The 20627-nt window shown below is 36.6% G+C and overlaps 1 protein-coding gene across 11 annotated transcripts in view; it reads left to right on the forward strand.

Moving 5' to 3' along the window:
• Nucleotides 1–20627, forward strand: part of LOC106873084 (myosin-IIIb) — a 221564-nt gene that overhangs the window by 132690 nt on the left and 68247 nt on the right. For all 11 annotated transcript variants that reach the window (XR_016237804.1, XR_016237805.1, XM_089339137.1 and 8 more), the window contains 10 exons: nt 12394–12459; nt 12893–12983; nt 13647–13802; nt 14569–14685; nt 15195–15299; nt 15883–15966; nt 17081–17231; nt 17680–17731; nt 18106–18201; nt 19424–19526. Coding sequence is in view for 9 of the 11 variants with exons in the window: in XM_089339137.1 (XP_089195263.1) it covers nt 12394–12459; nt 12893–12983; nt 13647–13802; nt 14569–14685; nt 15195–15299; nt 15883–15966; nt 17081–17231; nt 17680–17731; nt 18106–18201; nt 19424–19526 (1021 nt within the window). In the remaining 2 variants the exon portion in view is untranslated. The remainder of the gene's footprint in view (nt 1–12393; nt 12460–12892; nt 12984–13646; nt 13803–14568; nt 14686–15194; nt 15300–15882; nt 15967–17080; nt 17232–17679; nt 17732–18105; nt 18202–19423; nt 19527–20627) is intronic.

Raw genomic sequence — 20627 nt, forward strand, 5'->3', positions numbered from 1 at the left:
AGTTTGATCTCTGATTTGCTCATCATATATACACTTTGTATTTACAATATTTATATCTGTTTCAATCAGTTTCATCTCCGTTTATCACATATATGCATATCTCTGTAATTATTATATCTCCATTATAATGGTTTGGTCAATAACCTATCTGATTATCATATTTGTAGTGTGTGTATAGATACAATCTATATATATATATATATATATGCCATAATGAAAATTACTTGTGGGTGGAAATTTTCTAACTTTATTAATGTATTGCAACATATGTTTCTGCATGCCACATGTTCATTTATATCTACCTAAACTGTAAGGAGTTTTGCATATATAACCATCCCATAGGATTACTCTGGAAAATGGGAATGACAGACGGTAACCAACAACAAGAAGCATAGGAGCATAAGTGCATTCAGAGGCATTTGCTCTAAACAAATTAAAGTATCTATGTGTGTGTGTGAGTGTATGTATATGTGCGTGTGTATATATATATATATATTGTGAATTCCCAAGAGCTTTCATGTTTTTTTCCAAAATGGTTCCCATATATAAAATGATTTTACGAGACTATATAATCATGGTGTTTACCACATTGAGCTCATCCACTGATATTGGCTATCAGAGATAAAATTATAAACTCGACATCGTTTATTTTTTCAAACGAATATCTGAAAAATCCACAATTAACAATTAACCATGGAGTTTATAAAATGACAAACAGAAAGAACGGAACAATAAATTCATTTTGCTACTTTACTTTAGAATAGTTTTGTCTTAGTTTGCTACAATCAATATGGAACATTATGCAATAATATGACTATCTATTGATTACTTTTCATGTACTCTTCAAGGTAACCTTTATAACACATGCTGATTAAGGCTCTTCAGAGTTGCATATAAAATTATTAAAAAGCAGCATATTGTTTTGTGTGCAGTTCTGCAGACATTTATTCAGCAGATGTGATGAAGGTTACCTTGAATAGCGCATGGAAAGTAATCAATAGTTGTACGTATTATTGCAGAATGTTCAAGTGTGATTGTATTGAGCTAAGATGAAACAATTGTAAATTGAAGTAGTAAAATTATTTGTGCATTTCATTCTTTATATTTGTAATTATATATATATATATATACACACACACACACACATATATATATACATACACACACACACACGTGTGTGTATGTATATATATATATATATATATATATATATATATATATATATATATATATATATATATATGGATGTATGTATGTATATATATATGTACATGCATGTATATGTATATGTATATATATATATATGCATATATTTGTGTGTGTGTGTGTGTATATATGCATGTATGTATATGTGTACATGTATATATACATGTATATATATATATATATGAATCTCATCATCATCATCAATGTCATCACCATTTAACATCTGTTTTTCCATGCTTGTATGAGTCAGATTGAATTTGCTGAGGTAGCTTTTCTTCGGCCAGATGCCCTTCCTGTCAACCCCCTCACCTCCCCCACATTTTTGATTTCAAATAATTTTATTTCTCATCATCTGAACATTTTTTTGTTTGTGGCAGATGTTCAGGTGCAATAAAGACTGTAAGCAAACAGGAAACAACTTCTATCTCATTCCAGGGTGAAAAACTAGAGGTAGTCGATAGCTTCCGCTATCTGGGCGACCAAGTTAGTAGTGGGGGTGGGTGCGCTGAAAGTGTAGCTGCTAGAATAAGAATAGCCTGGGCAAAGTTTAGAGAGCTCTTACCCCTGCTGGCGACAAAGGGACTCTCACTCAGAGTAAAAGGCAGACTGTATGACGCATGTGTACGAACAACCATGCTACATGGCAGTGAAACATGGGCTGTAACTGCTGAGGACATACGTAAGCTCGCAAGGAATAAAGCCAGTATGCTCCGTTGGATGTGTAATGTCAATGTGAATACCCGTCAGAGTGTAAGTATCTTGAGAGAAAAGCTGAACATTAGAAGCATCAGTTGTGGCGTGCAAGAGAGACGATTGCGCTGGTATGGACATGTGGTGAGAATGGAGGAGGATAGCTGCGTGAAAAAGTGCCACACCCTAACAGTTGAGGGAACCCGTGGAAGAGGTAGGCCCAGGAAGACCTGGGCTGAGGTGGTGAGGCAAGACCTTCGTACATTGGGCCTCACCGAGGCGATGACTACGGACCGAGACCTTTGGAAATGTGCTGTGCGTGAGAAGACCCGGCAAGCCAAGTAAGATCGTTGCCAGTGCCCCTGGACTGGTTCTTGTGCGGGTGGCACATGAGATGCACCATTTTGAGCATGGCCGTTGCCAGTACCGCCTGACTGGCTCCTGTAGGATTTTCGAGCGAGATCGTTGCCAGTGCCCCTGGACTGGCTTGTGCGGGTGGCACATAAAAGACACCATTTCGAGCGTGGCCGTTTTCGTGCGGGTGACACGTAAAAGCACCCACTACGCTCTCTGAGTGGTTGGCGTTAGGAAGGGCATCCAGCTGTAGAAACTCTGCCAAATCAGACTGGAGCCTGGTGTTGCCATCCGGTTTCACCAGTCCTCAGTCAAATCGTCCAACCCATGCTAGCATGGAAAGCGGACGTTAAACGATGATGATGATGATCATCATCATCATCTTTATTGAATATATTTACAACATTTATATCTTCACTTCATTTCAGTCAAAGTATAACTTCTAGTCCTCTTCTTTTAAATATATATTTACTATATATATATATATATATATATATATATATATATATATAAGGTTATGAAGGGTATTGGATTCAACCAAACCCAAAGATATAGGTAATACTGAGTAAGTGCTGTATACCGGCTAGTTTTGACTTTTCAGCATTTAAAAAAGTTCTTCTTATTTTTAATTGGATTACTTTCCACTGATTTGGGGCATTAAAAATTATTGTTGCTGTTATTGATGTTGTTGCTTAGCTGTAGGTCAGCGTTGATTGAGCATACATGGTCAGAAGCATTTCAGACTTGTCCTGAATCATCCTCCACCCTGTTTTTTTGGCAGTTCTCAAAACTTATAGCGATATTCTTATGCAATTTTCCAAAAATTTGGAACATAACATGGAATTATAATGGAAGGTTTTAGATCACTCTAAAACTGGAAGTTGATATCATAGAACCAAGAGCAGTCTTGGACATTTTGGTATCAAAAGGATTAAGAGAATTAAATAAAACAAAATAGACTGCATAACTTATTTTGAAAATTGTGAAGATTCTTTGTTTGAAAAGAATATATAAAAACAATATATTGAGAGGTTCCGTGACTTACAAGATCCCAGAAATCACGTCCAGTCTGGAAGTCACTTTTAGATACACTCTCCTAATATGTCCATTTTTAAAAACCTTTTTGTTACCATATTTATTTTTATTTCAATTATTTTTGACGATAATGAAGAATTTTGTAAAATAACCTTTTTATTATTGAATTAGTGTTTTGAATATAAATAAACGTGAAATTTTGTTGCATGGTTTTAATTTAGATCATTTTAGCTCATTTGTTTTTAATTTTGAAAATAATGAAGAATTTAGTAAAATAAGCTTGAAAATTGTAATGGAACATTTTAATTTAGACTACTTTAAGTTTGTATCATAGTTGTGCCATTTATTTTATGGAGCTTTTCATTTTTAGCTTCCTTTTTATTAAACCTACAAACCATATCTAGGCTCTCTCTTATGCAGAATTAAACAATTTTCTTCAACTTTTTGCTTGTGATGCTTAACTGATATTTCTGCACCAAAGAACATGGAACCATTTTTTTACTGGATACAAATGGAACAAGAACATAATTCTGTGATTCTTTTAAATTTTGTAAACAATATCTCAATTTCAATAGACAAGGAAAAGCATGTCATCATCATCATCATCATCATCGTTTAACGTCCGCTTTCCATGCTAGCATGGGTGCACACACACACACACACACACACACAAACACACACACACACACACACACACACACACACACACACGACTGGAATCAGGTGTAGCCCTTCAGCTTGTCAACCCTGGTCAAACTGTCCAACCTATGCCAGCATGGACAACAGATGTTAAATGATGATGATGATATATATATATATAAAAGAAAATGTGATGACAAAGGAATGAATGATTATCTTATGAACTTCATTAGCTTATAGCTGTTTCTGCTCTAAGATGCAGTGGACTCATAGTTGAGTGCCTGAGTAACATCTTATAGCTTCATCAGAGCCTTGAATATGAAGTGCAATTTATTTGGGAAAAGAATTACATTTATGCATATATATACATATATATATATATATACTCTCTGAGTGGTTGGCGTTAGGAAGGGCATCCAGCTGTAGAAACTCTGCCAAATCAGACTGGAGCCTGGTGTTGCCATCCGGTTTCACCAGTCCTCAGTCAAATCGTCCAACCCATGCCAGCATGGAAAGCGGACGTTAAACGATGATGATGATGATGATGATATACAGGAAAAAGCATAACCAATGAGAAAGTAAACGTCTGCCAGCTTATCACTTCAATATGGTTTCAAATTTTGGCACAAGGCCAGTAATTTCAGGTGTAAGTGTGTGGGGGTGGATTTATTTAAATGACATTGACCCCAGTGCTTAACTGGTACTTATTTTATCAACCTTCAAAGGACAAAAGGCAAAAATCAACATTGGTAGAATCATGGTGATAAAATAACCCTTTCTACTATTGGCACAAGGGCTGAAATTTCAGTGGGAGTGGCTAAGTCGATCGCATTGACCCTGGCACTCAACTGGTACTTATTTTATCGACCCTGAAAGGATGAAAGATAAAGTGAACCCTGGTGGAATTTGAACTCATATCATAAAGATGGATGAAATACCGCTAAGCATTTTTCCTGGCGTGCTAAGGATTCTGCCAGCTCGCTGCCTTACGATGATAAAATAATGAAACTAATATTGCTAATTATATTGGGATAAGGTCACATCAAAGCATTTTTTCCAATGATCCAACAATCCTACCAGCTTACCACCTTAATGACGATAAAAATAATAATTTGCTAATTACATTGGAACAAGGTCACATAATTGTCGGGAAATTGTATGAGTGTTGACACAAGTGTTCTACTGATATAGATTCGAGCAATCATGGAAAGATTAAAGACTTTGTTGCTAATCTCTCCATGGCTAAGCTGATTCACGATCAAAAGTATTCCAACCACAACCGTCCTGTGTATTTTTTCTATTTGTTTTTTTTTTTATGTATGAGTACATTTCTCACAAATAAGCATCCTACCATCTTAGGAAAAAGAAGAACACATTGACTGGTGGACTCCTAGATAAACATATCTGAAGATAAAATCTGGAAATGGATGTTAAATGATGATGATGATGTAGTTATGTGTTCCTCCTCCTGTATTAAGGTGCAGAATTCCCTAAAACTATAACCTCTGATATGGCCTAGTGTTCAACACAAAAGCAGTCACCAGCAAAGCCTAACCTGCATTGAGCAACAATAGTAGAAGAGATTGGTAAGATGTGTCCATAAATCTTCTCTGTGGTCTTGTGCTGAAGCTGTGAGATGTTTTGAGCCCTGACAAGAAGTGTGGTGCATCTACCATCTTGGTGATCTTGAAGCACCTTTCTCATAGTCCAGGATTCAGCTCCATAGAGAAAAATACCCTCTACACATACCCTGAAGAAGACAAATTTTGTTGACCTTGTACTGACACCCCTAGTTGTTTTGAGCCCTGATGAGTAGTCTGGTGTATGTCAGATCAAGCTCATCTCACAGCTCTTGATGAGTGTAGCCTGGGGTTACATACCATCAAAGCAGTCTTGAAATTCCTTCTTCGTTGACCAAGTTTCTGCTCTTGACATGACAAGAATCCTCTTCGTTTGTACCTTGAAGAAGACACATCTTGTTGACTTTGAAACGTTTGATTACCAGTCTTCTGTAATTAACTCCGTCCCAATTATCGATATTATCATTATCAACATCATTACTATTACTTTTGATTGAGTAATTTGAGTAATTAATATTATTTCAAATGAAATTAATTAAAAACCAAGCTACAAATTGAATGAATTTAAGAAACAAAAGCTCACATCTTACACACACACTCTCTTTCACTCACTCACACACATACATACACACACACTCTCTCTCTCACACACACACACATACAAGATCACATTATGCATACACACACTCTTATACACATCCATTCACACACATAACATACACATATAACACCCCACACGTACACAAAAGCTCAGATACACTTGCATTTATTACACATACGTATTCTTATATCCATACTTATACACATACACACACACACACACACACACACCACTGTTAATACATTAGCAGCTTTCCATTTTCTCTTCTATCTCATATACAGTATTCTCTCTCTCTCTCTCTCTCCTATCTCTCTCTCTCTCTCCTATCTCTCTCTCTCTGCTATCTCTCTCTCTCCTATCTCTCTCTCTCTGCTATCTCTCTCTCTCCTATCTCTCTCTCTCTCCTATCACTCTCCTTCTTGTCTCTTGCTCCTTTATCTTTCTTCTATCTCTATATCTCTCTCCCTCTCTCTCTCTGTTTCCTCCTTCTCTCTCTCCCTATCTCTCTCTATCAAACTTGCCACCCAATTTGTTACACACACACACACACTCTCTCTCGCTCTCTCCCCCCTCTCTCTCTTCATCTCTTTTCCTTCTGTTTATCTAACCCATCCTCTCTATACATCTCACTTTCTCTCCCTCCTCCCTCTCACACGCTATCCCTCTCATTTCTTATCATGTCATCTATCCATCCCCTCTCTCTATTTCTATTTCCCCTCTCCCCCTCTCTTTTCATCCTCTCTGCTGCTCCCCCTCCCCTCGCCTTTCTTCATACATGCATCTGATATAAAAGTCTGTAGCTTATTGAAAGAAACCACACCTAGGTATTACATCTCTGTGTGGATGTGTGGATGTGTGTGTGTGTATGTGTGCGCATGTGAGAGTGTGAAAGTATGTTGGAGGGAAAATCTGTCTGTTTGTCTACCTTCCTGATTTCTATTGATTTCCTGGTAAGCTGCTATGACCAGCAATAAACCTATTATGGGTGTTGATAGTGTTGCACTGTGTGTTTGTGGTATATGTGTGCATATATATATATATATATATATAGATAGATAGATAGATATATATATATTATATGTGTGTGTGTGTGTGTGTGTATATTGTATATATATACATATATATATATATATATATATATATAGATATATATATATTATATGTGTGTGTGTGTGTATATATTGTATATATATATATATATATATATATATATCATAATCATCGTTTAACGTCTGCTTTCCATGCTAGCATGGGTTATATATATATATATATATATATATATATATATATATATATATATATACAATATATATATTTTTTGTATTAACACTTTAAACTTCAGAAGGGTCTGCACATAACCATCTGTCATTTCTTCTATTAACTTTTTGATCTTGGTTGAAGTTCTTGTTTGAGAAAAACTAAATCTAATCTTCTTCTGCTGGATTTTTCAGTTTGTTTAAGAGCCTTTTAGATCTGATGTAGTGATTTTCTTTTGCTTTTTCTAATATAAAATGACCTTTCCTCACTATATAAGACTTATATCTGATGTCTTCATGGACAACATTTCTGACTGTCCCTTTTGACGCATAGAGATCTTTTGCAATTGACCTCACGGACTTTCTGGGATTGTGATCAATGGTCTGTTGAACTTGCTGGCTAAATTCAAGTGTTCTGATGATTTCAGAACATTTAAAATGCTTTTTATACATTGATACTGGTGACATGTTTCCATCTTCAGTCTCTAACTTTTTACAAACTTTGTAAACGAAAGATCTGGCAACTTTTAAAAATCAAGATATTTCTAAATCGCTATGCTCAGCCTTTATAACCACAATAACAGCATACCTCTTCATTTCTTGAGTAAGCTGAGGGTCTACCATTATTATTTTCTGAAACAAAGATTATACAGAGTTAGCAAAAAATGCAGCAATGACCCAAAAAACATATGTCCTCAAATACCGTACACACCCTGTATGTATAATGAGTTGTTTTACTCAGTTGCTTATTATCTTTCAAGTCAACTGAAGCGAAAGTAGCACATTTAAACAGAAATATGGTAATGAATGGGTTAACCTAAACGATGTTTGATTGTTAATTCTCATTTCAAGCAGTGTAATTGGTTTGTATTGTTTTATGAGTTGTCGTTCTGTTGGCTGATGTCGAAGAAGACTCACTGAGTATGTTATGTATAAATTAGAGACTGTAAATAAAATTCATGATGATGACAATGACGATGGTGATGACGATGGTGATGATGATGATGACAGTGACAATGGTGATGGTGGTAATGATGAAACAAATATGAGTGAATGGTTGGCTGGTGTAAAGTGATATTGATCCAGAGTCTGATAACTGTAGATAATGTGATAATATTGATTAAAATAGAAATCATAATTTCACACAAAGTTCTAATTACTTTTTACTTCTTACATGTTGTAACAACAAAACTGTGCACCTTTGTCTACATACACACACATTCATACATATATACATAGACTCACACACACACACACACACACACACACACACACACACACACACACACACATATACATATATATATATTGATACATATACATGCATTATACATCCATCCATATATACATATGTATGCACACAGATATACATATATGTATACATACATACATGTGCGTGTACTTATGCACATACACACACAGACACACACATTTGTACACATATCCAAGATGTTAATATATATACACAGTCATCACTTCCTGCATAGTAGCGTAATCAAAAAACATTGCTGTGAAACGTGTTTCTAATGAGATGCTTCCCTTTGGCAATCAATTTTTATTTTGTTTTCAATTTGTCTCACTAATCAATCACTAAGGTAAATTGAAAACAGCAGAAAAACAGATTGCCAAAGTCTATCAATCTCTTTAGACGAGATATATATGTGTGTATATATGTATGTGTCTATGTGCATATATATACATATACATACACGCTTACACACACACACACACACACACACACACATATATATACACATACATACATACATAGATACATACATAATTAAATTTTTACAAGAAGAGGAGTAATAGTGACTTTGAAGTGTCCACCTACTAGCCCTTGTTAGACAGTCCAATGAAGGGAGGCAGGCCAAAACTTTGTGTATTCTTTTATTCTTTATTTCTTTTACTTGTTTCAGTCATTTGACTGTGGCCATGCTGGAGCACCACCTTGAAGGATTTTAATTGAATAGATCGATCGACCCCAGGAGCTGTCTCCTCTCTCTCTTCCTCTCCTATAAAGGCCTTTGCTCCTTGGAGCTATCTGGGTTCATATTCTATTTAAGCATTCCTATTTCATTTCTCTTTAAGCATTCCTCACCAACTTTTTTCTACACCCCCCCCCCTTCATACATGTCATCTCTATGCCTTGCCCACATCCTACCTACCATTACTGACATTCAAAAGCTCAAGAGCAATGTTATTGGCAACAATCTCGCTGGATTTGGAGCGCATGCGAAGACCATTCACACTGCATCTTCTTCCTGGCTCTGCAAGTAAAAAGAAAAAACATACATAATTAGTGCGGGTGTAGCTGTGTGGTAAGAAGCTTGCTTCCCAACCACATGGTTCCAGGTTCAGTCCCACTATTTGGCACCTTGGGCATGTGAGTGTCTTCTACTGTAGCCTTGGGCCAACCAAAGCCTTGTGAGTGGATTTAGTAGATGGAAACTGAAAAAATCCCATTGTGTGTGTGTGTGACTGTGTCCTCATCACCACTTGACAACTGGTGTTGGTGTGTTTATGTCCCTGTAACTTAGCAGTTCGGTAAAAGAGACCAATAGAATAAGTATTAGACTTAAAAAACTAAGTCCTGGGCTTAATTTGTTCAACTAAAACCCTTCGAGATGGTGCTCCAACATGGCCACAGTCTAAATGATTGAAACAAGTAAAAGAATTAAAGAATAAAAGAATACTCACACACACAAACACATGACAGTTAAATTTGGGGGAAAGTTGATTTAGTCATTTAAAAATGTGCTTTTAAAAACACACAGAAACAGTTATATATACATCCAGCCATTTGACAGTACAGTGGTGAGTGTATATAACTTAACAGTTACATACAACATTGGCTGAATGCCTTTCACACACACAACAACTTTTTTTTTTGTTTTTTATTTTCAAAATGCAAGCCAGTGTTATTAAGACATATAAAGTTGGCAGATATTCCTGACATACTTGGAGACAATTTAGAAATATGGGGTTTCCAAACATTTAAGACTAGAACTCGCAAGAAAATATAAATACTGTTAATATGTACATACATAATACATACATATAAATATATATACACATTATATATAAATATATATGTGGAGGCGCAATGGCCCAGTGGTTAGGGCAGCAAACTCGCGGTCATAGGATCACGGTTTTGATTCCCAGACCGGATGTTGTGAGTGTTTATTAAGCGAAAACACCTAAAGCTCCATGAGGCTCTGGCAGGGGATGGTGGCGAACCCTTCTGTACTCTTCCACCACAACTTTCTCTCACTCTTTCTTCCTGTTTCTGTTGTACTTGTATTTCAAAGGGGCCAGCCTTGTCACACTATGTCACAAGGTTTTGGTTGGCCTTTGGGGTGGGTATGTACTTGAATTATTCCTCCACCCATTCCTAAAATTGCAGACTTTGTAGCAAAATCTGAAACCAATGTTAGGATTTGATATTTATTATGTCCAAAACCTGAATGGGAAAAAGTAACTTATGCCTCAAGTCTTCATAGATTCTAGATTTCTTGTTGCTCTGTAATACTTTTCAAATCGGTGAAAGCGACCCAAGCACTTTTTATGACAGGTTTCGGTTAACCCATAAATTGTTCATCTTCCATTAATGTCCTGATCTTAAGCCCATCAAAGATACCTGCCCTCAAATTCACTTGCTATAGAGCTGGAAAACTTCTATGTAGATAATACGAAAGAAGCATCTACTTTGAAATGAAATGCTGATATTTTCTGGTTTTAAAAGGTGTCGGAGGTTTTGTTCTTGATGTTTTGCTTTCCAACATTGAAATCTCTTCTTTCCAATCATTCCTTTTTCACTCAGTCATGTCTTTTAGCTTGCTTGCCTCAAAAGCAAACAAACAAACAAACACAATCAAGAAAAAAAGCAAACAAAAGCAAGGAAATTTAATCTAACACCATTCTTGATCAATAGATATTTCCATAAATTATTCAATTGTGTTCAATGTATTTGAGTTCTCTCAGAGCAACTTTCATGGTTTCATAAGTTTTTTTTTTTCAATCTACCAAAGGGTCAATCAATACAGGAGCAAACACATTTATCAAGGCTGTTCTCCATAAAATAGAGTTTGTCTGTTTTATGACTTTTCTCATCTGATAACAATTGTCAGCACTTTCTCTATTTTAAGAACATAAACCAGACACATCCCCTGCTTTCGAAGAATTCTCTGGAAAACCTTTCCTTGCCCTATTCTTCAAATATTCTTTATGGCGGTGTAGAGACCTGTTTTTATTATTAGATCATTACCTTGCAGCCTTGTTCTTTGGTTCTTCCACTGTAATACAGCAACGAAGTGGTTGTGGCATTGTAGACTTTGTACGGAATTAATTTGACATTCATCTTAAAAAAAGCCTTGTAGAAGCATGGTTGGGTGGCAGTTAAGAAGCTTGCTTTGTAACCACATTGTTTCAAGTTCAATATCACCGCACAGTACCTTAGGCAAGGTCTTCAACTATAAGCCCCGAGCTGACCAATGCCTTGTGAGTGAATTTGGTGGACAGATATTGAGAGAAGACTATCATATATATATAAACATGTGTTTGTGTGTGTGCATGTGTGTCCTTGTGTCTGTTTGTTCCCCCACCATCACTTGGCGATCGGTGTTTATTTGTTTGCATCCCTGTAACTTAGTGGTTTGGCAAGAGAAACTGATAGAATAAGTACTAGACTTTAAAAAATTAGTACTGGGGGTTATTTGTTCAAGCGGTGCCCCAGTATGGCCGCAGTCCAATGACTGAAGCAAGTAAAAGGTAAAAGATAAAATACTACTTTTAAATGAATTGAATAGTTTAAAACAAAGAATTAATGCCATTGATAGATTTCCTAACTGGAGCACACCATAAATGTTTAACGCTTTGTGATATCAACACCAAGGTTGACTTTGCCTTTCATCCTTTTGATGCCATTAAAATTAGGATCCATTGTGACTAATTTTGGATGTCTTTTTTTATTATAAATAATTTCAAATTTGAGAATATTCAATTTACACATTTTCTATTCTTTTTCTTGTAGAAGTCCTCCACCAACATTCAAAAACCCTGATCTCTGGTCTAAAGAATTCCAAGATTTTGTTGCTCAGTGAGTATTTGTCATTTTTTATTTTATTATTCCTTTGCTTTCCACTTTAATTATGTCTTGCAAAAGCTCAGCTCAATTATATTTGATCACCTCTCTCATAATACTTCTCTACCAGTATCTATCTCACAGCATTGGCCTATGAATACTTCTATAACAATATCTGTCTTACAACATTCATCTAAAGACATCTGTCTTATAACACTTATCTAAAAAGACCTATCTCACAATACTCGTTTAACAACACCTGTCTCACAACACCTATTTAATGATACCCATCTCATTACAACCATTTAAAGATATGCAGTTTACAACACTTGTTTAACAATACCTGTCTCACAACATTCATTTTTTAATGCCTGTCTCACAACACTGGTTTAACATCACGATGTCCACCAACTCCTCTCACATTTCTTTTCTTTGTTTTTTCTTTCAGATGCTGCATTAAGGATTACGAAAAACGACCTTTTACAACAGAATTATTCGACCATCCATTTTTTAAGCAAATTCCTGATGACGTAAGCTTGGTACGGAATAATTTCTTATGTTTTTTCTTAATTCATTATAAGCTGGTTAACAGACAAAATCATTAGACTGTCGGAGAGAATGCTTTATGATATTGATTCAGGTTCCTTGGACTCTGCATTCAAATCTTGCTAGGGACAGTTTTTGCTTTTTAGCATTTCGAGGTCCATAAAGAAATACAAATTCGGAACTTTGAGAGTGTCAAACTTAAAAATGAATCTAAATATACTCAGCAGTCATGTGGTAAGACATTTGCTTCCCAACCACATGGTTCCGAGTTCAGTCCTGCTTTGTGACATCTTGGGCAGGTGTCTTCTATTATAGCCTCAGACTGACCAAAGCTTTGTGAGTGGATTTGGTAGATAGAAACTGAAAGAAGCCTACTATACATATGTATGTATCCAGGTACAAAGTGGATACACACACACACACACACACAAACACACAAACTGAAACACAAATACATTCCTTCACTCACTTTTCTGTCTGTCTATTTGTTTCTCTCTCTGTCTTTCACTCTCTCTCTCTCTCTCCTCGCCTCTTTCTCTCTCATATTACTTACCATCATGCCAAATGCACATCCACCTCCATTTGTCTTTGTCTTGTCTTTCTGTCTGTTTGTCCCATTATATTAATATTATTATTATTATTTTCTATTTCTACAGTTGAAACAAAAATTAACAAACATGGTACACCAAATGAATCCGGTGATTCACACCCCTGATGTGACCACCAAACATGGTCAGTTGAAGTCGAAGAGGGCCAGTAAGAGGCCAGTCAACGTCCCCGATGACCTGGCTACTTTGGAAACCTTAAATGCTGTGAGTTTTACTTATCTGCTCTTCCTATTTCATTTGTGTGACTGTATAGGCTGTGTGGTAAGAAGCTTGCTTCCTAACCACATAGTTCCAGGTTCAATCCCACTGCATGGCGCACCTTGGGCAAATGTCTTCTACTATAGCCTCAGGTCGACCAAAGTCTTGTGAGTGGATTTGGTAGATGGAAACTGAAAGAAGCCTGTTGTATATATATATATGTCTATATTTGTGTGTCTGTGTTTATCCCCCCGCTACTATCATTTTGACACCTGTAACTTAGCGATTCGGCATGTGTGTGTGTGTGAATGTGCATATGTACCCATGTGTGTCTGTATGCATGCGTGCATATACTTTCATGTGTACATGTGTGCATTATGTATCTGTAATTCCATGTGCGTGTATATACATGAATGAATATGTATGTGCATATATCTGGCATAGGTGACCCTTTTCAAGGAATGGGTCACTTGAGTCATCACTCATCATCAGGTGAGCCACTCTATTAAAAAATTCATGATAATTTTCATTAACCATGCTATCCAGAAAGTTCCACAGGCTGCAGGTTACCTCTATGGTTGATATAGATGGAAGTATATGCTTATATCCATGTGTGTGTGAGTGCATTCATTTTATTTACTTGCCTTTTCTTAAACTGTCAGTGTTAACCCTCTATGTTTGTTAACCTCTTTTGTTAACCTTTCTACCTTTGTTAACTCCTTATGTTCACCTTCTCTCTTTGTTAACCTTATATTCTCGTTTTGTTTTTTAGGATGTGATAACCCGCCAGTTAGAAGAGAGATACAAACATAGTGTCATCTACACCTACATAGGGGACATATTACTGGCTGTTAACCCTTTTAGACCTTTGAATATTTACTCAGAAAAGGTAAGTAACTCTTGCATTTCAAACATTTTTGATTTGTTTTCAAATATATATATATATATATATATATATATATATATTAAACTATCTTTAATTTTGTTGATACAGTAATTTTATGTTAACACTTAAATCCATCAAAGAAACTGGCAAAATGCTGACCGACATTTTGTCCATCCTTGTGTTCTGAATTCAGATTTTGCACTGAGGATGGCTTTGCTTTTCACCCTATTTGGGTCAACAAAGTCAGTACCAGTTTGATGTTGGGGGCGATGGAACTGACTTACCTTGACCCCTATATTGCTGGCCTAGTGCCAAAATTGGAAACCAATTAATTGGTTAATTATAAGGCAGCAAACTAACAGAGTTGTTAGTATGCCGGACAAAATGCTTAACAGCATTTCATAATCTTTACGTTTTGGGTTCAAATTTCGCTACCCCTCCCACCAAAATTACTGGCCTTATACCAAAATTTGAAACCAATTTATGTTAATTATATGTTAATTCTTTTGCAGCATCTTGAACAATACACCAATGCACCCAAAGGGTCTTTGCCACCTCACATCTTCGGTCTGGCTGACCAAGCTTTCCATAGTATGTTGCATCTGCAAATCAATCAGGTGAGGAATTCAGTGCACTCATTTTCTTCTCTCTCTGTCTGTCTGTCTGTCTCCTTCCTCCCTTCTATCTCTTAGAAAAACATTAATTGCTCTCTGGCTAATTATTAATAAATTATCTGTTGTCACCACTGAAAATTAATCACCCAGCCTATTATCACTAATATCACCACTGCCACCATCACCACTGCTACAACCACCACCACCACCACCACCACCACCAAACAACAACATCACTCCTTTCCACTTCACCACTATCCCGGCCCCTGTCACCTCCACCACCCTTTTCATCTACTACCAACTCTATCACCGTCACCATTAATACCATCACTACTACCACCTTCACTGCACCTTCATCACCACCACTACCACCACAGCAGTTCAGTCACTAACACCACTCATCAACATGTTTCACATAACTCCTGTTCTTTTGTCATTCGTTAGTTAATCCTTAACTATGCACTCTTCTGGTACTTCATTCTAAATCATAAGTATATTGAATTCTAATAAATGGTTATTATTATTGCTATACCTAAGAGAAATCATGATATATATATGCATGAATACGTGTCTCTGTATATTTCAGTGTATTGTTATCAGTGGAGAATCTGGCGCTGGTAAGACTGAGAGTGCTAACTATCTGTTACAGCAGCTCACTAACCTTGGGCAGGTGAGTTGACCTACTCTTCTTCTTGCTATTGTTGTTGTGTGAGTAAGTCTTGTTTTGTAAGCAACTGTTGTTGTGTGATATACTGTTTTTGTGTAGGCAACTGTTGTGTGGGCAGCTGATGTTATGTGGGCAATTATTGTTGTATGGACAGCTATTGGTGTGTGAGCAGTTGTTGCTGTTTGGGTAGCTATTGTTGTGTGGGCAACTGTTGTTGTGTGGGCAACTGTTGTTGTGTGGGAAACTGTTGTTGTGTGGGAAACTGTTGTGTGGGCAAGTTTTGTTGTTGGGAGGCTATTATTGTGTGAGAAAATACAAATGAAATAACAAAAAAAGCAAAAGTAAAAGTGACATTCACAGTTAGCATTATTTCTTTGACTCTAACGGAAAAATGGAAACAGTAAAAGTTATAATGTTTCAAACATAGTCCTTCTTTGTATACCAGGGGAAAGTCCAGGAAGAGCAGAAAGGAGATAAAGTAGAAAAGAGCGAGGAAAAAGTACATGTGGGCTAAGTTCATATGTCTGACCTCCATGTGTGTGTGTGTGTGTGTGTGTGTGTGTGTGCATGTATGTGTATGTATATAAATTTCGATTCTTTATGCAGCCGTTAGCATTGTCTGAGAAAAAGATAATGCCATTGTTTTATTTTTACCAGTGAACAAATGTTACATAGTTCAGCAAACATATGAGAGTTGGAGGAATGGAAAAAAAAAAAGAAAAAGAATGCTATTATTAAAAGACAATTGAGATTTAGCAAGAATAAGAGTCACCGATCAGGCCATTGAAAACCTGCCTCAATGAGTTTAGTCATGGGGAAACAGACACAAAAATGGTTATGCTGATGATGATGATGATGGCAATGATCGTGATGAAGATGATGGTGATGCTGACGATGATGATGATGGTAATGGTAGTGATGATGATGATGATGATGGTTATGGCTGATGATAATGAAGGTGGGGATGAATGTGATGAGGATAATGATGAAAGACATTGGAAAAAGATCTTACACCACCACCACCACCACATATTTAGCTGTAAGCTTTATCAGATGGATTTCTTGTAATACCAATGTTTCATATCACCATTCTCCTCTTCTCTTCTCTCCTCTTCAGGCTCCTGACAAGTCTTTACAACAAAGACTTCTTCAAGCGAATCCGTTGATGGAGGCTTTTGGTAACTCACAGACTGTTATTAATGATAATTCCAGTCGCTTCGGCAAATATCTTGATATGATTTTCAACAATATCGGCAGTGTAAATGGCGGTAAGTACAAATTCTACTTACAAGCAGTTAAGGGTATGCATGTCTGTGGAGCACTCAGCCACTTGCATGTTAATTTCACAAGCAGGCTGTTCTGTTGATCAGTTCAACTGGAAGCTTTGTCATCGTAACTGAGTATCAGTATATATGTGTGTTTGTGTGTGCATCCATTTTCATGTGTGTGTGCATATGTACCCATGTGTGTCTGTATGCATGTGTGCATGTATTTTCATTATTATTATTATATCATCACCTTTAAAAATTAAACGCTTTTACAATAACTGTAGTTTTTAATAAAACTTGTAATCCAGATTGTGAGATTTTCATTACAAGAACCTGTGCCGAACACAATATCATTCCTTCTCTTCTTTTCCAAAACTGAGATATTAAATTCTCTGTAAGAAAGAAATCAGATTATTGTAATCCAGTCATATCTCTATTTGTATTACAGCAAGGATTACTGAATATCTCTTGGAAAAATCCAGAATTATACAACAAGCGCCGTAAGTAATTCAACTGTTTTATATTTCATTGTTTAACCCCAGGTTGTCCCTGACTGAGCACATCGATGGTTAAATGAATTTCAGTTGTGACCATCCTGTCACACTATTAATGAGGATGATGCCTGGTTGTAAAACAATGCCTTGAAAATGTTCAGTAAAAGAAACTGATTGAATGAGTTACCAGGCTTAAAAAAAAAAAATGCAAAAACATAAATACAGAGGTCAGTTTGTTTGGCTGAACCTTTCACAGTCCAATAAATGAAAGAAGTAAAAGATGAAAGATAAAACTCTCTGTTGTATGTTATTTAATATGTCCATGTTTCTACCTATTCATCTGTCCATCACCAACAGTTTCTGTTTCATCTCTTTTCCAGTGGAGAGCAGAGTTTTCATATATTTTACTACATCTTGGCTGGTCTTGGGAATCTTCCAGATGATAAGTATTTCTTGAAATCCTCCAAAACATTTAGGTACGAATATTTCTCTTGTTTTCTTTTCTTTTTCTTCTTGTTGTTCATGTTGTTTAACCGTCAGAGCCCACATGCATGGAACTAAGTGTACTCAGTTCCATGAGACATGAGAACTAAGTTAACTCATTTTTGATAGTGGGGTACATCCATCCACCCATCTTCTCTGCCATCTATTACTGAAAGGGTCATAGGGCCACATCCTTATTAGTGTCTTAGCAGGAGCACCTACTGAACTCCCAAGCCATCCCTACTATTTGTACCTGTGGCAGCGTTTACCTGGGTTGAGCCGGTTCCAACCAACGAGTTCACCACGCCCCTCATAAATGCTGTGTCATTCGCTGTTACAGTGTGGAGTTCATGTTTGGGGTTTCGGTGGGAATACACGTTCACATGTCGACCCTAGTCACATGGTACACGTTTTGGGATAGTGTTATCCATAACAGCTCATCTTGCCATCATTTGTCGACTATCACAGAAGATTCACTGACCAAATCCCTACTGATTATTGGAGCAGACATGGCCTGGGTTTGAAACATGTTTCAGAGACCTGCCTTAGCAAAAGCGAAGGTGTGCCCTCACTCTCAGTAGTCTTTTAGCATGTCAGACCCAAACCCAGGAGCAGACCATGAATGAGATATTTGAATAATATCCATAATTTCAGTTGGTCACACTTGGGAGAACTGCTGGACATTCTAATGACGGTTACTTATGACATGACTGAGGTGCCTGAGGACTCAACCCCAGTGACCCCTCTCAGGCATACTTTGATGATAGTGGGGTACTTTCTGAAATTATTCACATTTCATATAACATAGAAAACATATTTTATTTTATTTTAACAAATTGGTTTCAAATTTTGGCACAAGGCCAGCAATTTCTGGGGAAGGGGTAAGTTGATTACATCAACCCCAGTGTTCAACTGGTACTTATTTTATCGACCCTGAAAGAATGAAAGGCAAAGTCAACTTAGGCAGAATTTGAACTCAAAATGTAAAGACAGACAAACTGTTCCTAAGCATTTTGTCTGACATGCTAATCATTCTGCCAGCTCACCAGATTAACTCAGTATCTGCATGTTAATTTGCAAAAATTTAATCAGTGCAGTGATTAAATCACAGATCACCTCTAATCAATAATGATTTTATGATCTTTCTTTTTTATCAAAAGACCAATCTGATTTTTCTAAAGATTCTAAAAACCGTTGATGCTTCTATGATTGCAGATATATCAGCCAATACCAGCCAAACCCATCAATTTTAGCTTTCAATTCCCAAAAGTTCCAGACTATAAAGCAATGTTTCGATATCATCGGATTCACTCCTGAGGTGCGTACAGCAAGTCATGTGACCGATATGTACACGTTTGTGTTTGTGTCGTGGGGTAGAGGTGATTGCTGTGTTTTTGCATGAGTGAATGTGTGTGTGTGTGTGTGTGTGTGTGTGTGTGTGTGTGTGTGGTTGAGTTATGTGCCTGTATTGTAGTGGCTGAACAAATAAGTGGTTTATGGTGTGTAGTTGTGTGGCATGGGACTCTATCATGGTGTGCTGAAAAAAGGAGACAAATCCAGGGCAGTAGAGTGCCTGAACCCTTAAAGTGCTTGATGAGGTCCTTTATCATATCTGCTCTGGCTCCTTTCTAATGGCAGTGCCTATGATGACACCGGTACCAAACCATATTGGTCCTTGCCTTTCTTTTGGAAACACATCGGTGGCCAGAGAAGAGACATGCATAGACAACTGTTTGTCTTCCAAAAAAAAACCCTGCCCTTTTGAGAGGAACTTTCATAGTGCAGAAACCCATTAGCAGTCATGAATGAAGGAAGGTTTCAGGGATTTGATGTAATATTATACGTTATATAATATGGTATTTTTTATGGTGTGATGTAATGCCTAGTGTGATGTAATGTTTGATATCTAGTGCAAATAAGATCTGAAGAAGGAATTCTAATTCCGAAATATCATTGGACTATAGTTTACCAAGTTACAACAGGTATATAGTTCATTTTTTGTTCTATAGTGCATTGTTATACCTTACTAAACTTTTTATTTTTTACTTTTTATTCTTTACAAACAATACACAATGCTTCAAGCGAACTACAATACTCTCCAATATAATATCTGGTGTGATGTAATGCAGGATACACTGTGCAATTTGGTATTTTGTGAATACAATGTGATATCTGGTGTGGTGTAATACCCAATACAGTGTTATATCTGGTATGGTGTAAATCAGGATACAATGTGATGTGTGGAGTGTGAATACAATGTGATGCCTAGTATGGTATAATACAGGATACCTTGTGATAACTGGTGTGGTGTAAATACAATGTGATGTTTGGTGTTGTGTAGTACAGGGTTATAATATAGGATACAGTGTGATAACTGGTATGGTGTGATGTGAATACAATGTTGTAGTTGGCGTGGTTT

Source organism: Octopus bimaculoides, chromosome 21 (assembly GCF_046866305.1).
Source record: "Octopus bimaculoides isolate indiv1 chromosome 21, ASM4686630v1, whole genome shotgun sequence".
Classification (NCBI taxonomy): domain Eukaryota; kingdom Metazoa; phylum Mollusca; class Cephalopoda; order Octopoda; family Octopodidae; genus Octopus; species Octopus bimaculoides.